At 38.4% G+C, this 22,673-nt stretch overlaps 1 protein-coding gene across 1 annotated transcript in view; it reads right to left on the bottom strand.

Moving 5' to 3' along the window:
* The window catches only part of LOC311044160 (H-2 class II histocompatibility antigen, E-S beta chain-like), a gene marked incomplete at its 3' end in the record, with an annotated part of 76,708 nt that extends 55,458 nt beyond the window's left edge, over positions 1–21,250 (bottom strand). Inside the window, exons 1-2 of the mRNA XM_084055579.1 lie at positions 21,162–21,250; positions 18,278–18,535 (exon numbers count right to left, since the gene is read on the bottom strand). Of these exons, the coding sequence (XP_083911705.1) occupies positions 18,278–18,535; positions 21,162–21,228 (325 nt within the window). The 5' untranslated portion in view covers positions 21,229–21,250. The remainder of the gene's footprint in view (positions 1–18,277; positions 18,536–21,161) is intronic.
* Positions 21,251–22,673: the final 1,423 nt, after the last annotated feature.

Below are 22,673 nucleotides of genomic sequence, written 5' to 3'. Positions count from 1 at the left end.
GATCCTCTGTTGATCTGACCTCATTTCTTCCACTGGTAGTATACTAACTAATGAAACATGTTAATTAAACATGTTAATTATACATGTTAATTAAACATGCTAATCACCTCGTTTCTTCCACTGGAAGTAGATGAATCCAGACAGGAACAAGACCAGACCCAGAACCAGACCTGATGCTCCCATGGCCACCTTGTTCTTCACTGACTCTGGCATGGAGAAATCTGACAATACAAATATTATATTATATTATATTATATTATATTATATTATATTATATTATATTATATCATATTCAGACCTTTATAATTGATGATTATCTGCAGACATTAGTAAACTAAGCTGATCGATGTTTTTACTTTCTGTAAAACAAATATACCTTCAGGTACAAATAGAGAATAATCCTTTAACCCTTAAAACAGAGTGTAGTGTAACACATTACAGTAGATTACAGTAGAGTACAGTAGATTACAGTAACTGACCCCAGTCCATCTTGATAGGCGCGGTCAGGCTGGGATGTTCCACCATGCATGTGATCTTCTCTCCTGATCTGTAACACACACACACACACACACACACACACACACACACACACACACACACACACACACACACTACAATTAGGCACCATAGCATTAGACCGTTATAGGCAATAAGATAAGTTTATAATATATATTTTCATGATATTTAAAATAATCATGAAGTAGAATGTGTGTCCATGTGGATCTGCTCAGAGCTGAAGCGGCCCCTCCTCCCCGCCCGGTCTGGCAGTGAGTGAGCAGCTGTTAATTAACACTAACATTAGGACAGATTGTGAAAGTAGCCGATCTACACGCTGAAACACACCGCGATTCAACACATTGATCCATTGATCTTTGTTAATATTTCGTTTTTTTGAAAAAAAAACTTGTTTGACTGTGTTTGTGTAGGAGCGTGAATGCCCCGCTGGGCTCTCCTCTGCTCTAGTGTTTATTGTGTATTCCACTATTCCCTCCCCAATGCAGAAAAAATAGGAAGGCAAGAGGCAGAAGAAACTTAGTAACAAAATACACATGTTATAGCGTATTCCTGTGTGTGTATTCATGTATAACACGCTCGTGTGCGGGTCTCTGTGTGCGTTCGTCATGCGTGCACGACGACGAGCTTGCTGCGTGGCTGTGTCTGGAGTGGACTGGTGATAAACATGGTCGGGACTCGGGAGGAATCGTGTGTGTGTGTGTGTGTGTGTGTGTGTGTGTGTGTGTGTGTGTGTGTGTGTGTGTGTGTGTGTGTGTGTGTGTGTGTGTGTGTGTGTGTGTGTGTGTGTGTGTGTCTGTGTGTTTGTGTGACTTAATATTAGCCTACCAATTAATGGGCCATTTTAAGCAAGTGAGTAACACTTGTTTTATTTTGAAATTACATATGTATAGGTGTCTATTACTGTAGGTGTGTATTTCTATGTATAGGTGTCTGTTAGGTGTGTACCTGGGTGTGTACTCTAGGTAGGAGTGGTACTGGTAGTACCAGTAGAGGTGTGTATTTCTATGTATAGGTGTCTGTTAGGTGTGTACCTGGGTGTGTACTCCAGGTAGGAGTGGTACTGGTAGTACCAGTCTCCATCAGACAGATCATCGGCATAGGAGAGACCAGAGGTCAAAGGTTCTTGACCTCTCCACCAGGTCACCAGGATCACTTTAGGATAGAAGTCGTAGCTGCTGCACCTCAGCATGTGAGTGTGTTCACCACGACGAGGGGGAGTCTCTGACTTCAGTCTCACTTTGGGCTCCACTGGATAAATAAGATGATTATCTTTATCATTATCATTATCATTATTAGTATTATCATTACCAGTCAGAGGAACATGTCATTATCATTAATACTTGTATATCATCCAAATGAGATCCAAATGATCCAGAAAGACGCAAAACACTTTGTCTTCAACCAGCCCAAATGTTCACGTTTCCCGGCTCTCCCCCGTTCTCCTCTCCCTCCATTGGCTCACAGTTGCTGCCCTCACAGAGTACTAAACACTGATGTTGGCCTACAAAGCAACCAAAGGTATGACACCCCCATATTTTCAAGCCTGATCCAACCCTACAACCCCTCCCGCTCACTCAGATCAGCTAACACAGGGAAACTGTCAGAATCTTCTCTAAAACACCCTGGACAACGCTCCACACGTCCTAGACTCTGCTCCCTTCTCTTCATTGTTGACCTGGCATCCTATAGTTTGTATAGTTTCAATGTACAGATAATTGTTTTGTTTGATATTATACTGTTTAGACTGATGATAGGTTCTTGATTTACTTGTGACTATTTCTATGAAATCAATCCCTAAAGAATGCTATTGGTTGGGTAGCTTGTCAATCAAGAGCAGGGGCAGGGAATGAATGCTATTGGATGTTTAGCTTGTCAATCAAATCATCCCGCCCCTCCTAGAGCATAGCCTACTTTATCATCAGTTTTAAAATAAATAGGACCATAATTTACCAAAACACATATCATGATGATTGAAAGAAGACTTTAAACTAGTGACTGGAAGCATATAGTTTTTATGACAATGTTTATTAAGGTAAGAAACTCTAGTCTAAAGTTCATCAAAAACCCACCCGCTTACATTGAGAGAATATTCTTTCTGACACCAGCAGGGGTAAAACAGTGACACTACAGGTCATTCATATGAACTGTCTCTTCAGTATCTTTCCACTCAAACAGAGAGCGTCTCCTTTCAAACCCCAATGGTTCTAATCAGCCCCCCGCCCACAGGAGTGGCCCAATTCTCTCACAACTTGCTACAAAAATCCCTCATGAAAAACTATATAATCTACTACCTTTCATTTTCAACCTTCACATGTGTCTCCTTCTCTAATAATCAAAAAGTGCTATATATTTCATCTCGCAATTTACTTCCGGATGGTTCGTTTTGCACTTTTTTTGCCACATCGGTCACGGGAAAGAAATAAGCGCTGCCGTGGTCTATGGAAACGAGCCCAAAAGTGCACCCAAATAAGCCCAAAATCGCTTATACAAACAGTCAGACCTGGCAACGCAGCCTACGCCAATCATGCGTGAGAGATCTACAAGCTATGGGCCAGAGACGCCACCGTATCTTAGCAACAACTACAGCGCTCACTCTCATTGGTCGTGTCACGCTAAGAGCAGTCTCCAGACAATGGCATCGCAGACAGCTTGCTGTTACTGCTGTAGCCATGACAGTCAGTCCCAGCGACGACGGACAGGGCGCTGTGATAGCTGCCATGTCGCTAACGCTAACGTGGTTGTCATGCCTGCAGCGGCTGTGCAATCACTTTGTCAACAATGCACGTTCGTGTGGTGAATGTCAATATTGCTGCTCAGTTAGTCCATTGTAGATGGTGTATGTTTGTGTGTGTCTTCTGGAGAACTATGTCGCTCCACAGCAACTACAGTAACTAACGTAATGGCAGGACCGCCCCGTGCAACGCATGTTAGGCTGCATTATGGTCATGTAGTAATTTCAGATAATTTCGCTCCGATTACAGCAGTGCTTATCAACCCTTTCACGCCGCGCCCCCGCCCCCCCAAATAAACTTACTTGATCTGGGGACCCCCCCTCCCCCCATTCTGTTTGACTCCGTTCCACAAGTACATATTGTGAAAATAGCCGATCTACAAGCTCAAAACGCCTCACGTTGAGAGGCTTTGTAAGCTTGTAGATCGGCTATTTTCTACATGATTGCCTCTTTCTTACATTCTTTGACAATGTGGCCCATGTTTTCATAGTATAGTTTGTTGACTACTTTTGTTGCAGAAATGCTCATTTCCTTTACTTTCCTTTTTTTATTGTCTCCGCCAGGCCGAAAGGCATGGCGCAAGACTATGTTTCACCCCCTGTCCGTCCGTCTGTGATAGCTAATCTCTCACATCGTTGACTTGATCGCAGCAAAATAACAGCCCGATGAGTCAGTGAGAGCTGGATAAACGAGGTAAAATGTGTCAAAAGGAGTCTGTACGGCTGTCGATAAATGAACACATGACGTCGGTGGGAGAGGAGATATTGTGTCTTTTGGACAAACAGCAGCGTCGTGCTGATGTTTGTTGTGTGAAGCAGCTTAATGTCAGAGTGTTTGTGTTGGAGCGCCTCAGTGCGGCTGCAGAGTTCATGTGCAACCTCTTCCAGAGAGAGACAGAGACACTAGAAACTCTGCTGGGGAAAAAAAACACTGCTGGGCATTGACTTTCATATGGACATTGATCTACACACTGCAGGTATATCTGCTACACACACAACATCAAACTACACACTGCAGGTATGATGCAGCGTTTGCATTACAGCCAGCATGCCAGCGTAGTTCCCATATGGTTTCAAGGTGGGCTAAACCATATGGACCCCATGTCAGCAATGTCAGCGGCATCCACTTCAGTCCCAACTGCGATGCCCATGCAGGCTATAAGTAGCTTCTACCTGGCCCTTAGGTGGGCCCCAACTACCCATGTTTATGTGGGACCAAGGCGGGTCCTACCTGGGTTTGCCCATGCAGGCTTTAACTGGGTTCTACCTGGGCCCTAGGTGTACCCTAACCAACCACAGTGCAGTGCCCATCGCTCCAATTGTTGTGACGTCAGGGCTCTCAATACTTCACATTGGTGGAGGAGGGGGGGCCGCAGGGCGACCGCACACATCGCTGAACCAATGGTAGCCCACGGATGTTTCCTCTGGGGATTTACAATCTGCCCCTCTATGCCACATATCATCCGCACTACAGGGTCTTCACTGACCGAGCCACGGCCCCACTGACCCTCATGACGCTACGCCACTTATATGAGTTGCCAAGTGGCCGCGGGCGCTACGTGGGCGTGGCCGCGGGCTAGACGCGAGCCCCCGCGTAGCGGGGGCGAGCTTCTAGTTAGAGTCAATGTAAAAATGTCAAGCTGGCCCCTTGGTGACACCACATGTTGTGAGCTTGTAGATCTGCTATTTCCACTGTGTGACAGCGTGTTAGGATACAGTATAAATCAGGCTTTAGTGTTTAAGAGGATCTGAAATGTTTCTGAGAATATTAACACATTCAATCCAGGAACGCATCTGTGTCATTTTAGATTTCTTTGGCTATTCAAAAATAGCTGATCTACAAGCTCATAGCGCGGCACTGAGTGCCGCGCTATGAGCTTGTAGATCTGCTATTGTTTTTTAATCGTGAGAATGTGTGCAAATATATGTGTTCCAGGGACCCCCAGAAGCAATGATTTGAGTTACAAATGTTCCCTTTAAAATATATACATTCAAAGATTTGCACACATTTTCACGATATTTCTAAAATAGCCAAAGAAATCTAAAATGACACAGATGCGTCCCCGGATTGAATGTTTTTTTTTTAGAGAGGGATAGTGAAAATAGGCTGACAGGAAATGGGGGGAGAGATGGGGGGTGACATGCAGCAAAGGTCGTCGGGAACGGGAGTCGAACCCGCGACACGCTGTCAGGCTGGCATTGCAGCCTAGGGTGCCTGTGCCGCCACGCTACGGCCCAGACCAAGGGATGTTTTATAATCATTATCAGATCAATATTAACACCATTAATCATCTCTGAATAGAATGAATTATTATGATGTCATGTTATAGTTTATGAGGTGATGAGTGTTGAGTGCTGCTCTGAGATCAGCTCACCTCTCTTGTTCAGAACAGCAGAGTAGTAGTTCTCAATGTTGTGTTTGCAGAATATCTCTCGTTGTGCTCTCCTCACAGCCAGTTCTGTAGGATCTTTATTCATGCGCTCTGCGTTCTTCACACCAAGCTCAGTGTATCCAACCCACTGATCTACTCTACTGTCCCACCTGAGGAACTCATCACCATCGAAATTCATTGAGTATATGAACTGTATGTCCTTCAGCTCACTGGAGTTAAACACACAGCGGGCAGCCTCATAGTACACATATCCATCTGGAAATAGACAATTAAAAATGTCATTAATGTTCAGTTTTATTATCATCTGTATAATATCAACACTATAGGCTAACTGCCCCCATCGCACAAATATGTCATAAAGTCTAAAATAGGTTTGTGTGCGTCCGTCTGTGTGTGTGTGTGTGTGTGTGTGTGTGTGTGTGTGTGTGTGTGTGTGTGTGTGTGTGTGTGTGTGTGTGTGTGTGTGTGTGCGTGTGTGCGTATGTGCGTGTGTGCGCGCGCGCAAACGTGCGTGCGTGCGTGTGTGTGTGTGCGCGTCCGTCCGTGTGTGCGTTTGTAGCAGCGGGGTGGTGGAGAAAGTACTAAAATGTTTTACTTAAGTAAAAATATCAATTCTGGAATATGGAAATACTCTGTTACAAGTAAAAGTCCAGAATTCAAAATGTACTTGAGTAAAATTACAAAAGTATGGGTATGAAAATATACTTAAAGTACCAAAAGTAAAGTACTCATTGTGCAGAATGTCCCATTTCAAGTTTTCAAATGTATGAAAATGCTTTGAAAATAGCAGATCTACAAGATCACAATGCGTGGCATCACAACACATTGTGAGCTTGTAGATCTGATTAGCTTGTAGATTTTCAAATGGCCAAAATGTATATAGGGCTGAAGTGGTTAATGTATGTTTTGTAATAATAATCAAAATCTACAAAGTAACTAGTAACTAAAGTTTACTAAGTTAACTAAAGTAAATGTAGTGGAGTAAAAGTACAATACTTGGATTAGAGATGTAGTGGAGTATAAGTAAAAGTATTGAAAACTGGAAAGAAACATACAAATACCTCAACATGCACTTAAAGGGTTAGTTCAGATTTTTTGAGTATTTTCTGTAGGAAATACTTACCATTAATGTAGTGGTTGCAAAGGTATTAATTGATTGCCCGAGTCCCGTGGTCAGAGTTATGGTCCGTTTCTGATAAATATGAAGTAGTTCCGGTAGATTAGTAGATTTGGTGGGGGCCGCTCATTAAAAATAAATAAATTTAAAAAACTAACGTCATTTTTATTGTTGACCTATTTCTACCATATAGAGCAGGTTTCGTTCAATTTCGACCCCTCTGTCACATGGTACTAATGTTTGTGTCCAGAATCACTGCGCCGCGGCAGCCTACTCACGCACAAAATATATGACACAAAAAATAGTACCATGTGACAGAGGGGTCGAAATTGAACGAAACCTGCTCTATATGGTAGAAATAGGTCAACAATACAAATGACGCTAGTTTTTTAAATTTATTTATTTTTAATGAGTGGCCCCCACCAAATCTACTAATCTACCGGAACTACATTCATATTTATCAGAAACGGACCATAACTCTGACCACGGGACTCGGGCAATCAATTAATACCTTTGCAACCACTACATTAATGGTAAGTATTTACTACAGAAAATACTCAAAAAATCTGAACTAACCCTTTAAGTAAATCTACTGAGTTACTTTCCACCACTGCTAGCAACCCACACACTGACTTCAACTCAGTGTGAGAGACAAGGGAGCGTCTTCAGGTGAATGAGACAAGTGATTAAGAACCAATGGAAGCTAATTAGAATAGTTAATGAGTGGGCGGGGCCACTAAACCCCCCTCCTCCCCAAAGCTACATTTACAGCAGGAAGCCACATGGGAGGAGCTTCATGTATGTAAAACCTACTATATAGTCTATGTTAGTGTGTGTGTTCATGTATGTAAAACATACTATATAGTCTATGTTAGTGTGTGTGTGTTCATGTATGATAAACATACTATATAGTCTATGTTAGTGTGTGTGTTCATGTATGTAAAACCTACTATATAGTCTATGTTAGTGTGTGTGTTCATGTATGATAAACATACTATATAGTCTATGTTAGTGTGTGTGTTCATGTATGATAAACATACTATATAGTCTATGTTAGTGTGTGTGTTCATGTATGTAAAACATACTATATAGTCTATGTTAGTGTGTGTGTTCATGTATGTAAAACATACTATATAGTCTATGTTAGTGTGTGTGTTCATGTATGATAAACATACTATATAGTCTATGTTAGTGTGTGTGTGTTCATGTATGATAAACATACTATATAGTCTATGTTAGTGTGTGTGTGTGTTCATGTATGTAAAACCTACTATATAGTCTATGTTAGTGTGTGTGTTCATGTATGTAAAACATACTATATAGTCTATGTTAGTGTGTGTGTTCATGTATGATAAACATACTATATAGTCTATGTTAGTGTGTGTGTTCATGTATGTAAAACCTACTATATAGTCTATGTTAGTGTGTGTGTTCATGTATGATAAACATACTATATAGTCTATGTTAGTGTGTGTGTTCATGTATGATAAACATACTATATAGTCTATGTTAGTGTGTGTGTTCATGTATGTAAAACATACTATATAGTCTATGTTAGTGTGTGTGTTCATGTATGTAAAACATACTATATAGTCTATGTTAGTGTGTGTGTTCATGTATGATAAACATACTATATAGTCTATGTTAGTGTGTGTGTGTTCATGTATGTAAAACATACTATATAGTCTATGTTAGTGTGTGTGTTCATGTATGTAAAACATACTATATAGTCTATGTTAGTGTGTGTGTGTTCATGTATGTAAAACATACTATATAGTCTATGTTAGTGTGTGTGTTCATGTATGTAAAACATACTATATAGTCTATGTTAGTGTGTGTGTTCATGTATGATAAACATATTATATAGTCTATGTTAGTGTGTGTGTTCATGTATGTAAAACATACTATATAGTCTATGTTAGTGTGTGTGTTCATGTATGTAAAACATACTATATAGTCTATGTTAGTGTGTGTGTGTGTTCATGTATGATAAACATACTATATAGTCTATGTTAGTGTGTGTGTTCATGTATGATAAACATACTATATAGTCTATGTTAGTGTGTGTGTTCATGTATGTAAAACCTACTATATAGTCTATGTTAGTGTGTGTGTTCATGTATGTAAAACATACTATATAGTCTATGTTAGTGTGTGTGTTCATGTATGATAAACATACTATATAGTCTATGTTAGTGTGTGTGTTCATGTATGTAAAACCTACTATATAGTCTATGTTAGTGTGTGTGTTCATGTATGATAAACATACTATATAGTCTATGTTAGTGTGTGTGTTCATGTATGTAAAACATACTATATAGTCTATGTTAGTGTGTGTGTTCATGTATGTAAAACATACTATATAGTCTATGTTAGTGTGTGTGTTCATGTATGATAAACATATTATATAGTCTATGTTAGTGTGTGTGTTCATGTATGTAAAACATACTATATAGTCTATGTTAGTGTGTGTGTTCATGTATGTAAAACATACTATATAGTCTATGTTAGTGTGTGTGTTCATGTATGATAAACATACTATATAGTCTATGTTAGTGTGTGTGTTCATGTATGTAAAACATACTATATAGTCTATGTTAGTGTGTGTGTGTGTTCATGTATGATAAACATACTATATAGTCTATGTTAGTGTGTGTGTTCATGTATGATAAACATACTATATAGTCTATGTTAGTGTGTGTGTTCATGTATGATAAACATACTATATAGTCTATGTTAGTGTGTGTGTTCATGTATGTAAAACCTACTATATAGTCTATGTTAGTGTGTGTGTTCATGTATGTAAAACATACTATATAGTCTATGTTAGTGTGTGTGTTCATGTATGATAAACATACTATATAGTCTATGTTAGTGTGTGTGTTCATGTATGTAAAACCTACTATATAGTCTATGTTAGTGTGTGTGTTCATGTATGTAAAACATACTATATAGTCTATGTTAGTGTGTGTGTTCATGTATGATAAACATACTATATAGTCTATGTTAGTGTGTGTGTTCATGTATGATAAACATACTATATAGTCTATGTTAGTGTGTGTGTTCATGTATGTAAAACATACTATATAGTCTATGTTAGTGTGTGTGTTCATGTATGTAAAACATACTATATAGTCTATGTTAGTGTGTGTGTTCATGTATGTAAAACATACTATATAGTCTATGTTAGTGTGTGTGTTCATGTATGATAAACATACTATATAGTCTATGTTAGTGTGTGTGTTCATGTATGTAAAACCTACTATATAGTCTATGTTAGTGTGTGTGTTCATGTATGTAAAACATACTATATAGTCTATGTTAGTGTGTGTGTTCATGTATGATAAACATACTATATAGTCTATGTTAGTGTGTGTGTTCATGTATGTAAAACACACTATATAGTCTATGTTAGTGTGTGTGTTCATGTATGATAAACATACTATATAGTCTATGTTAGTGTGTGTGTTCATGTATGATAAACATACTATATAGTCTATGTTAGTGTGTGTGTTCATGTATGATAAACATACTATATAGTCTATGTTAGTGTGTGTGTTCATGTATGTAAAACCTACTATATAGTCTATGTTAGTGTGTGTGTTCATGTATGTAAAACATACTATATAGTCTATGTTAGTGTGTGTGTTCATGTATGTAAAACATACTATATAGTCTATGTTAGTGTGTGTGTTCATGTATGATAAACATACTATATAGTCTATGTTAGTGTGTGTGTTCATGTATGATAAACATACTATATAGTCTATGTTAGTGTGTGTGTTCATGTATGTAAAACATACTATATAGTCTATGTTAGTGTGTGTGTTCATGTATGATAAACATACTATATAGTCTATGTTAGTGTGTGTGTTCATGTATGATAAACATACTATATAGTCTATGTTAGTGTGTGTGTGTTCATGTATGATAAACATACTATATAGTCTATGTTAGTGTGTGTGTTCATGTATGTAAAACATACTATATAGTCTATGTTAGTGTGTGTGTTCATGTATGATAAACATACTATATAGTCTATGTTAGTGTGTGTGTTCATGTATGATAAACATACTATATAGTCTATGTTAGTGTGTGTGTGTTCATGTATGATAAACATACTATATAGTCTATGTTAGTGTGTGTGTTCATGTATGATAAACATACTATATAGTCTATGTTAGTGTGTGTGTTCATGTATGATAAACATACTATATAGTCTATGTTAGTGTGTGTGTTCATGTATGTAAAACCTACTATATAGTCTATGTTAGTGTGTGTGTTCATGTATGTAAAACATACTATATAGTCTATGTTAGTGTGTGTGTTCATGTATGATAAACATACTATATAGTCTATGTTAGTGTGTGTGTTCATGTATGTAAAACCTACTATATAGTCTATGTTAGTGTGTGTGTTCATGTATGATAAACATACTATATAGTCTATGTTAGTGTGTGTGTTCATGTATGTAAAACATACTATATAGTCTATGTTAGTGTGTGTGTTCATGTATGTAAAACATACTATATAGTCTATGTTAGTGTGTGTGTTCATGTATGATAAACATATTATATAGTCTATGTTAGTGTGTGTGTTCATGTATGTAAAACATACTATATAGTCTATGTTAGTGTGTGTGTTCATGTATGTAAAACATACTATATAGTCTATGTTAGTGTGTGTGTTCATCTAACTATATAAATGGCGAGCAACTTCCGCACCCTCGGTGTCCACACCCCACAGCTCTATTATCGACTAAACAACGCACCGCCAGACCACATGTCGGCAACTGACTCGCCACGCCGGCCGCGCTGAATTTACGCCTCGCGTAGGACATCTCACTGCTCACTGCACCTTTTCCACCGCGCAACATAATTAATTCTACTCACCAAATGTCGGACAAAACGGAAGGGGAGCCAGCTTCGTACCGTTTACCCTGCGCACGACCTCATCACCACAACAGCACGCAGCCGCTGCGGGTTTTTTTTCCTTTTTTTCCAAACTTTTTTTTTGGTCACCATTTTCTCCAGGCACCATTTCTGGTGTAACGTCGGGTGTTTCTTTTCACCAGCCAATCACCTTTCACGTTGCCACGTCCGTTGCCACGTCGCGCTGACGTACGCTAAACAAGCGCTGCCGTGCGCACAATGCAAACGAGCCCAAAGGCGCGCAAAAATAAGCCGACCATTGCTTAGACACAAAGTCAGACCTGGCAACGCAGCCTACGCCAATCATGTGTGAGAGATCTACAAGCTATGGGGCAGAGACGCCACCGTATCTTAGCAACAACTACAGCGCTCACTCTCATTGGTCGTGTCACGCTAAGAGCAGTCTCCAGACAATGGCATCGCAGACAGCTTGCTGTTACTGCTGTAGCCATCACAGGCAGTTGCAGCACGACGGACAGGGCGCTGTGATAGCTGCCATGTCGCTAACGCTAACCTGGTTCTCATGCCTGCAGCGCCTGTGCAATCACTTTGTCAACAATGCACGTTCGTGTGGTGAATGTCTATATTGCTGCTCAGTTCGTCCATTGTAGATGGTGTATGTTTGTGTGTCTCTTCTGGAGAACTATGTCGCTCCACAGCAACTACAGTAACTAACGTAATGGCAGGACCGCCCCGTGCAACGCATGTTAGCCTGCATTATGGTCATGTAGTAATTTCAGATAATTTCGCTCCGATTACAGCAGTGTTTATCAACCCTTTCACGCCGCCCCCCCCCCCCCCCCCAAATACACGTACTTGATCTGGGACCCCCCCATTCTGTTTGACTCCGTTCCACAAGTAAATATTGTGAAAATAGCCGATCTACAAGCTCGAAACGCCTCACGTTGAGAGGCTTTGTAAGCTTGGAGATCGGCTATTTTCTACATGATTGCCTCTTTCTTACATTCTTTGCCAATGTGGCCCATGTTTTCATAGCATAGTTTATTGACTACTTCTGTTGCAGAAATGGCCATTTCCTTCACTTTCGGTTTTTTATTGTCTCCGCCAGGCCGAAAGGCATGGCGCAAGACTATGTTTCACCCCCTGTCCGTCCGTCTGTGATAGCTAATCTCTCACATCGTTGACTTGATCGCAGCAAAATAACAGCCCGATGTGGAGAGTCAGTGAGAGCTCGATAAACGACGTAAAATGTGTCAAGAGGAGTCTGTACGGCTGTCGATAAATGAACACATGACGTCGGTGGGAGAGGAGATATTGTGTCTTTTGGACAAACAGCAGCGTGGTGCTCATGTTTGTTGTGTGAAGCAGCTTAATGTCAGAGTGTTTGTGTTGGAGCGCCTCAGTGCGGCTGCAGAGTTCATGTGCAACCTCTTCCAGAGAGACACAGAGACACTAGAAACTCTGCTGGGGAAAAAAAACACTGCTGGGCATTGACTTTCCTATGGACATTGATCTACACACTGCAGGTATATCTGCTACACACACAACATCAAACTACACACTGCAGGTATGATGCAGCGTTTGCATTACAGCCAGCATGCCAGCGTAGTTCCCATATGGTTTCAAGGTGGGCTAAACCATATGGACCCCATGTCAGCAATGTCAGCGGCATCCACTTCAGTCCCAACTGCGATGCCCATGCAAGCTATAAGTAGCTTCTACCTGGCCCTTAGGTGGGCCCCAACTAGCCATGTTTATGTGGGACCTGGCAAGGCGGGTCCTAACTGGGTTTGCCCATGCAGGCTTTAACTGGGTTCTACCTGGGCCCTAGGTGTACCCTAACCAACCACAGTGCAGTGCCCATCGCTCCAATTGTTGTGACGTCAGGGCTCTCAATACTGCACATTGGTGGAGGAGGAGGGGCCGCAGGGCGACCGCACACATCGCTGAACCAATGGTAGCCCACGGATGTTTCCTCTGTGGATTTACAATCTGCCCCTCTATGCCACAAATCATCCGCACTACAGGGTCTTCACTGACCGAGCCACGGCCCCACTGACCCTCATGACGCTACGCCACTTCAACGTGCGGCAGCATGCGCTGGGTTGCCAGGTTTGCACAGCCTGCGCCAGAAACAAGCAACCACCTTCATGAAAAAAAAAAAAACACCGAAATGGTCCGCAATGTTCCAGGGGTGTCCCCGCGCGTCCCAACACTCCACAGGGGGTCAGTGGACCATCAGGGGGTCCGCGGACCCCCTGTGGACCCCCTGAAACATAACAAATATTATTTCTTCAAATTTTTTCCTTTTTCAAAAAAACTTTTCCACAGTTTCACTCCGGCGATTTGGGTCCCCCAATACACACACGCCCACGCTGGGCCCCGTGCGCGGCTGGGGTTGAGGGGGGCGTAGCCCCCCGAAACTCTAGTGTATGATAAACATACTATATAGTCTATGTTAGTGTGTGTGTTCATGTATGTAAAACATACTATATAGTCTATGTTAGTGTGTGTGTGTGTTCATGTATGATAAACATACTATATAGTCTATGTTAGTGTGTGTGTTCATGTATGATAAACATACTATATAGTCTATGTTAGTGTGTGTGTTCATGTATGATAAACATACTATATAGTCTATGTTAGTGTGTGTGTTCATGTATGTAAAACCTACTATATAGTCTATGTTAGTGTGTGTGTTCATGTATGTAAAACATACTATATAGTCTATGTTAGTGTGTGTGTTCATGTATGATAAACATACTATATAGTCTATGTTAGTGTGTGTGTTCATGTATGTAAAACCTACTATATAGTCTATGTTAGTGTGTGTGTTCATGTATGTAAAACATACTATATAGTCTATGTTAGTGTGTGTGTTCATGTATGATAAACATACTATATAGTCTATGTTAGTGTGTGTGTTCATGTATGATAAACATACTATATAGTCTATGTTAGTGTGTGTGTTCATGTATGTAAAACATACTATATAGTCTATGTTAGTGTGTGTGTTCATGTATGTAAAACATACTATATAGTCTATGTTAGTGTGTGTGTTCATGTATGTAAAACATACTATATAGTCTATGTTAGTGTGTGTGTTCATGTATGATAAACATACTATATAGTCTATGTTAGTGTGTGTGTTCATGTATGTAAAACCTACTATATAGTCTATGTTAGTGTGTGTGTTCATGTATGTAAAACATACTATATAGTCTATGTTAGTGTGTGTGTTCATGTATGATAAACATACTATATAGTCTATGTTAGTGTGTGTGTTCATGTATGTAAAACACACTATATAGTCTATGTTAGTGTGTGTGTTCATGTATGATAAACATACTATATAGTCTATGTTAGTGTGTGTGTTCATGTATGATAAACATACTATATAGTCTATGTTAGTGTGTGTGTTCATGTATGATAAACATACTATATAGTCTATGTTAGTGTGTGTGTTCATGTATGTAAAACCTACTATATAGTCTATGTTAGTGTGTGTGTTCATGTATGTAAAACATACTATATAGTCTATGTTAGTGTGTGTGTTCATGTATGTAAAACATACTATATAGTCTATGTTAGTGTGTGTGTTCATGTATGATAAACATACTATATAGTCTATGTTAGTGTGTGTGTTCATGTATGATAAACATACTATATAGTCTATGTTAGTGTGTGTGTTCATGTATGTAAAACATACTATATAGTCTATGTTAGTGTGTGTGTTCATGTATGATAAACATACTATATAGTCTATGTTAGTGTGTGTGTTCATGTATGATAAACATACTATATAGTCTATGTTAGTGTGTGTGTGTTCATGTATGATAAACATACTATATAGTCTATGTTAGTGTGTGTGTTCATGTATGTAAAACATACTATATAGTCTATGTTAGTGTGTGTGTTCATGTATGATAAACATACTATATAGTCTATGTTAGTGTGTGTGTTCATGTATGATAAACATACTATATAGTCTATGTTAGTGTGTGTGTGTTCATGTATGATAAACATACTATATAGTCTATGTTAGTGTGTGTGTTCATGTATGTAAAACATACTATATAGTCTATGTTAGTGTGTGTGTGTTCATGTATGATAAACATACTATATAGTCTATGTTAGTGTGTGTGTTCATGTATGATAAACATACTATATAGTCTATGTTAGTGTGTGTGTGTTCATGTATGATAAACATACTATATAGTCTATGTTAGTGTGTGTGTTCATGTATGTAAAACATACTATATAGTCTATGTTAGTGTGTGTGTTCATGTATGTAAAACACACTATATAGTCTATGTTAGTGTGTGTGTTCATGTATGATAAACATACTATATAGTCTATGTTAGTGTGTGTGTTCATGTATGATAAACATACTATATAGTCTATGTTAGTGTGTGTGTTCATGTATGTAAAACCTACTATATAGTCTATGTTAGTGTGTGTGTTCATGTATGTAAAACATACTATATAGTCTATGTTAGTGTGTGTGTTCATGTATGATAAACATACTATATAGTCTATGTTAGTGTGTGTGTTCATGTATGATAAACATACTATATAGTCTATGTTAGTGTGTGTGTTCATGTATGTAAAACATACTATATAGTCTATGTTAGTGTGTGTGTTCATGTATGATAAACATACTATATAGTCTATGTTAGTGTGTGTGTTCATGTATGATAAACATACTATATAGTCTATGTTAGTGTGTGTGTTCATGTATGATAAACATACTATATAGTCTATGTTAGTGTGTGTGTTCATGTATGTAAAACATACTATATAGTCTATGTTAGTGTGTGTGTTCATGTATGATAAACATACTATATAGTCTATGTTAGTGTGTGTGTGTTCATGTATGATAAACATACTATATAGTCTATGTTAGTGTGTGTGTTCATGTATGTAAAACATACTATATAGTCTATGTTAGTGTGTGTGTGTTCATGTATGATAAACATACTATATAGTCTATGTTAGTGTGTGTGTTCATGTATGATAAACATACTATATAGTCTATGTTAGTGTGTGTGTGTTCATGTATGATAAACATACTATATAGTCTATGTTAGTGTGTGTGTTCATGTATGTAAAACATACTATATAGTCTATGTTAGTGTGTGTGTTCATGTATGATAAACATACTATATAGTCTATGTTAGTGTGTGTGTTCATGTATGATAAACATACTATATAGTCTATGTTAGTGTGTGTGTTCATGTATGTAAAACATACTATATAGTCTATGTTAGTGTGTGTGTTCATGTATGATAAACATACTATATAGTCTATGTTAGTGTGTGTGTTCATGTATGATAAACATACTATATAGTCTATGTTAGTGTGTGTGTTCATGTATGATAAACATACTATATAGTCTATGTTAGTGTGTGTGTTCATGTATGATAAACATACTATATAGTCTATGTTAGTGTGTGTGTGTTCATGTATGATAAACTTACTATATAGTCTATGTTAGTGTGTGTGTTCATGTATTCCCCGTCTAGCGTACATGTGAAACTCAGAGGTCACTCATTATCACATGAAAAATACTATAGAGCATCGCAGTTGCGCAGAATCCGGGTGCCGGAAGTAAATACTCAATGCATTTTTCCCATTGACTTTTCCAAAAATATTTATATCAATGAATTTAAGCCTAGAATCAAGCCATCCAGGATGCTGGTGAATCATGACCATAAAACCTTTTTTTCTGTGATTTTTTAAATTTTATATTTAATGATATGATATACTATGTTTAATAAATACCCTTTGTTTTGCCGTTTTCAAAAAAGTTTTTTCACAGAATCAAACGTTTTATGGTCATGATTCACCAGGATCCTGGATAGCTTGATTCTAGGCTTAAATTAATTTATATAAATATTTTCGGAAAAGTCAATGGGAAAGATGCATTGAGTATTTACTTCCGGCAACTGGAAGTGGGCGGGAACTGCGACGCTCTATAGAAGTCCACATTCTTGCTGCCCCCCCCCAGCCTCTCCTCCTGCATCTACATAGTTGTACCATCTACACCTCACCTACAGCTCAGGCTGTACAGAGCAGATACTAATGCATACATTTGTAAATTAAACATTAAAGCACCTTGAGCACATATTCATGTTTACTAAAAATACATATTATTTAGAAAATATGTCACCATAAAAAACAAATGCTTAATATACATGCTTAACCCATTTAGCACAGCACTCTGTGACGCGCGATGAGCTTGTAGATCTGCTATTTTTGAAAAATCATGAAAGTTTGCGCAAATCTTCGAATAAAATATATACTTTTAAAGCAAACATTTGTAACTCTGGGGATTCTACAAATGTCTTCTAAATCCTAACAGTTAAAAACAAAAACAAAAACATATGTTGCTATAATATCAGTGGTTCTCAAACTTTTTTCATGATTTTCCCCCCCAAAAATAGCAGATCTAGCGCGGCACTCGGTGCTGCGCTATGAACTTGTAGATCTGCTATTTTTGAACAGCCAAAGAAATCTAAAATGACAGATATGTGTTCCCCGATTGAATGGGTTAAACATTTTCATGAATGTTAAATATATTCAACAGTTTTAGTTAATAACTATTGTGTTCATAGTATTCATGTACCTTTCACTGGTGGTTTCTTCAAGGCAGTGCGGATGTTGTCCAGCTGGCCTTTGCAGTAGTGCTGATCACCCACAGCTATTTCATAAGCTGCTGGAATCCAGGTGATATGATCTACAAACGGAGGCTGAGGCTCCACCACCTTCCCTTTGTTGTAGTCTGCGTAGAACATCACTTCACCATCCAGTCCCATCATCTCCTCTTTATATGAGTCTTTAACTGTATCTGAACAGACAACGACTTTAATGTCCTCATGAAACACTGGAAATAAAACAAAGATGACATTAAATACAACAACAATCATCATCATCATCATCATCCTCATCATCATCATCATCATCATCATCATCATCATCATCATCATGTTAAACAGTCATGTTTGGTTCTAAAGGTGAATATTAGAAGTATCTTCCTGTCAAACATTTTATTCAACAGATTTAAATGTTTTTTATAATATTATGAAACAGATTCATAATGATTTATTTCAGGATGTGAACATAACATTATATAATATAATGTCATATAATATACAATGGTAGAAAAATTACTAAAATGTTTTACCGAAGTAAAAGTATCAATACTGCAATTTAGAAATACTCTGTTACAAGTATAAGTAAGAATTTTCTATTTACTTGAGTAAAAGTACAAACGTATTGGAATCAAAATGTACTTAAAGTACCAAAAGTAGAAAGTACTATATGCAGAATATATAGTATATATAGTATCATTTCACAAGTTTTCAAATGTATACAAATCTTTTGAACATAGCAGATCTACAAGCTCACAATGTTTCGCATCGCGACGCATTGTGAGCTTGTAGATCTGCTATTTTCTAATGGTGTAAATGTATATAGGGCTGAAGTGTATGTTTTGTAATCAAAATCTACAAAGTAATTAGTAACTAAAGTTTTCAAATAATTGTAGTGGAGTAAAAGTATAATATTTGCCTCTGAAATGTAGTGGAGTAGATGTTAAAATACTGAAAATTGGAAGTACTCCAGTAAAGTAAAAAAGACCTCAAAATTGTACTTAAGTACAGTACTTGAGTACATGTAGTTACTTTAAACCACTGATAATATAATATAATGAAAGGTTAGAATCAGTGTGTGTGTGTGTGTGTGTGTGTGTGTGTGTGTGTGTGTGTGTGTGTGTGTGTGTGTGTGTGTGTGTGTGTGTGTGTGTGTGTGTGTGTGTGTGTGTGTGTGTGTGTGTGTGTGTGCTACCGCTTACCAATGGTATTATAAATAATAACACTATGAATAAACTGTATGTTGTCATGGTTGGGCTAAGATATGGCCTTGTCATTCCGCGGCCTTTTTTGACCCCGCGGCAGCTGGGTGACCTTGCCAAGCAACGCGCTCTGCTGAAGAAGAGGAACAAGCGCGGGGGGCGTCAACGTAGGCGTTGGAACGCCAATCAACTCACTGTTGCTGTGGACACTAACTCTGCTCCTTGATGCCAGCCGTCACACCACAGCCACAACTTCCTCTTTCGCAATGACTTGCTAAAAACTGTACTTTTCGCTCACATGACCTAAATGGCCATGGCAACAGCTGAAATGTTTTAACTGGTAGAAGGAAAAAACATATTAGGTTTTTCCTATTGAAATAATCTAACCAGCACCATATAAGGTTTAGCTACTGAAATGATCTAACCCGGAGGGAGGCGATCCCATATTTGGTGTGTCGGATGGAGCCAAAATTGTATAAATACTGCTGTATATCTCTGTTCGGGGGGGGTTTGGTAGAGAAGCTTTTGTGAGGTGTCACTTGTTTGTGCCTTTTACTGGGCGACGGACATAGCCTTGCGCGGAACTTCTCCCATTTTTAGCTCTCTCTGATTAGTTCCTTTTGGCGGCCACACTGCACCGAGGTTGCGGGGAGCGATAGTGAATTCTGCTGTATTCAACTGGGACCTTGGCATTGCCCATAATCTGGTTGAATAAACAGAGAATTTTGTCAGCTCCTAGCATTACCGATTGCTTGGTCGCCTAATCTTAGGTAGCCTTTAGTTCGCAGGAATTGAGGAATATTATCCAGATTTAACATTCAAACAAGAATTCATGGCATTGCCCGTATCTTGGTTGAATTAAGTTGAATTTGGGGATATTTTTCTGCCTGTGCCAGGCACCTTAGATTTAGGAAATGAGGAGATAGAGCTTAGGGGTCTGTTGTCTGTCTTATCAGAAATTCTGCCTTTTCATACATATATTTGTATTATTGCTAAAAGCCTGTATTAGCTTGAGTGTTAAATAAAAAAAAACTTTTCTATGAGAGAAGTTTTAAGAGGATTTCTTCATACGAGCCGTTTGATCTTATCAGCGGACACTTGGGTGAGTGAGAAAATATGCAACAGAAGCCACTATAAATAGAAATAGGCATTTCAGAGAGTGTTTCCAGTGCTGAGAGGTAAATAGTTTCACAGCTACAATTGGTCTGAAGACTTCTCGGCGCGGGGCACGCGCTATCTGGGGTGCAACGGCACTGCTGTACTTATGGGGTTTAAATTCATAGGGTTTATAGGTTTTGCTGAAACTAACGAGGGTAGTAGAAATTAGGAGTGTTTCAATTTCTTCTATTTTCGTCAGGCCATTACAATGTATATTTGATATATCAATATAATAGCATGTTATTCAGTATATAATCAACATACATAATGTTTATTAATATTAATAACAATATAGATATATATTTAATTTATCAAAATATATATAGAATGTATGTATAACAATATAAATATACTGTATGTTGTAATAATATAAATATAACAATATAAATATACATGTATTTTATATAACAAGAGTACATCTATGGATGAATATTTTATATAATAAGAGTAGATTTATAACAGCATCTTTAATATAATAACATAAATATAATGTACTTACTTCCTGGGATCGCTTTGACATGAAGTACAGAGGAGAGGATGAGGAGGGTGGCTGTAATCTTCATCATCACTGATCAGAACTGAACTGAATTTAACAGATGAGAATAAACAGATCAGAATAAACAGAGGAGAATAAACAGATCAGAATGAACAGAAGAGAATTGAGTACATATATTTAGTTACTTTCCACCACTGCTTGTGACCATCTATAATCATGCACTTTATCTGACAACGCATCCTGTACTACTTGAAAGCAATACTGCACTTTATACACAACTCACTTTAGTATACACATGTGACCCACCACGACACAGAGCCTGTTATTGTTAATGTTTTCATTTTAGTTTTTTCATGTCATATGAAAGCAGGAATCATAACTACACATTGACATGTTGTCATGTCATATGAAAGCAGGAATCATAACTACACATTGACATGTTGTCATGTCATATGAACAGAGTATTGTTCAAGTCGCTCCGGTCCGAGTCAAGTCGAGTCCCAAGTCGTTTGGTCCCAAGTCCAAGTCGAGTCCCAAGTCATGTGGTCCCAAGTCCAAGTCGAGTCCCAAGTCAATCCAACCCTCAGGTCCGAGTCCCAAGTCGAGTCCCAAGTCTTTGGTCCCAAGTCCAAGTCGAGTCCCAAGTCAATCCAACCCTCCGGTCCGAGTCCAAGTCGAGTCCCAAGTCATTTGGTCCCAAGTCCAAGTCGAGTCCCAAGTCTTTCTGTTGTGGGCAAGTCAAGCCGAGTCACAAGTCGAGTCACAAGGTTGTGTCAAGTCCCTCACTACTATTGTTCCCCAGCCCACCCACAAAGCACTCAGGAAGAGAGAAACTGTATCTTAAAGTCAAGAATTAAACCAGCATAAAGCTGTTCATTTATCCATTACAACATTACATGTCTGATCATTTAGTTAGAACTAGGGAAAGGCTAAATTACACTAAAGCAGTGTTTCTCAACCTGTTTGGTGCCAAGGCACACCTGGCATAGCCAAAAGATCCCAGGGCACACCTAGATATACTGTGTGTGTGTGTGTGTGTGTGTGTGTGTGTGTGTGTGTGTGTGTGTGTGTGTGTGTGTGTGTGTGTGTGTGTGTGTGTGTGTGTGTGTGTGTATATATATATATGTATATATATATATATATATATATATATATATATATATATATATATATATATATATATATATATATATATATATATATATATATATATATATATATACACATATACTGTACATATGCACGCACACAGAGAGAGAGAGAGATTATTGGGCAGGTATAAAGAAACCTGAACCATTACAAATATATAAACTGGGGTCAGTGCAATGAATGGATGAGTCTGAAAACCTTCCCAAAGTAAAACTTCTTTGGTAAGTATATTTGGTACCCAATATACTTCTAATATCTGATAATAATATCTAATAATCTGATCCTGATAGCATTATTGCGGACGCATGCACTGTTGCCCACTGCAGACGAACACCAAAACCCTCGCCCCAAAACAGTCACCCCGGG

This window comes from Gymnoscopelus microlampas (assembly GCF_963454915.1).
Source record: "Gymnoscopelus microlampas genome assembly, chromosome: 4".
In the NCBI taxonomy this organism is placed as follows: domain Eukaryota; kingdom Metazoa; phylum Chordata; class Actinopteri; order Myctophiformes; family Myctophidae; genus Gymnoscopelus; species Gymnoscopelus microlampas.
Note: the sequence above shows the minus strand (reverse complement) of the source record. Positions and strands in the feature narration are given on the sequence as shown.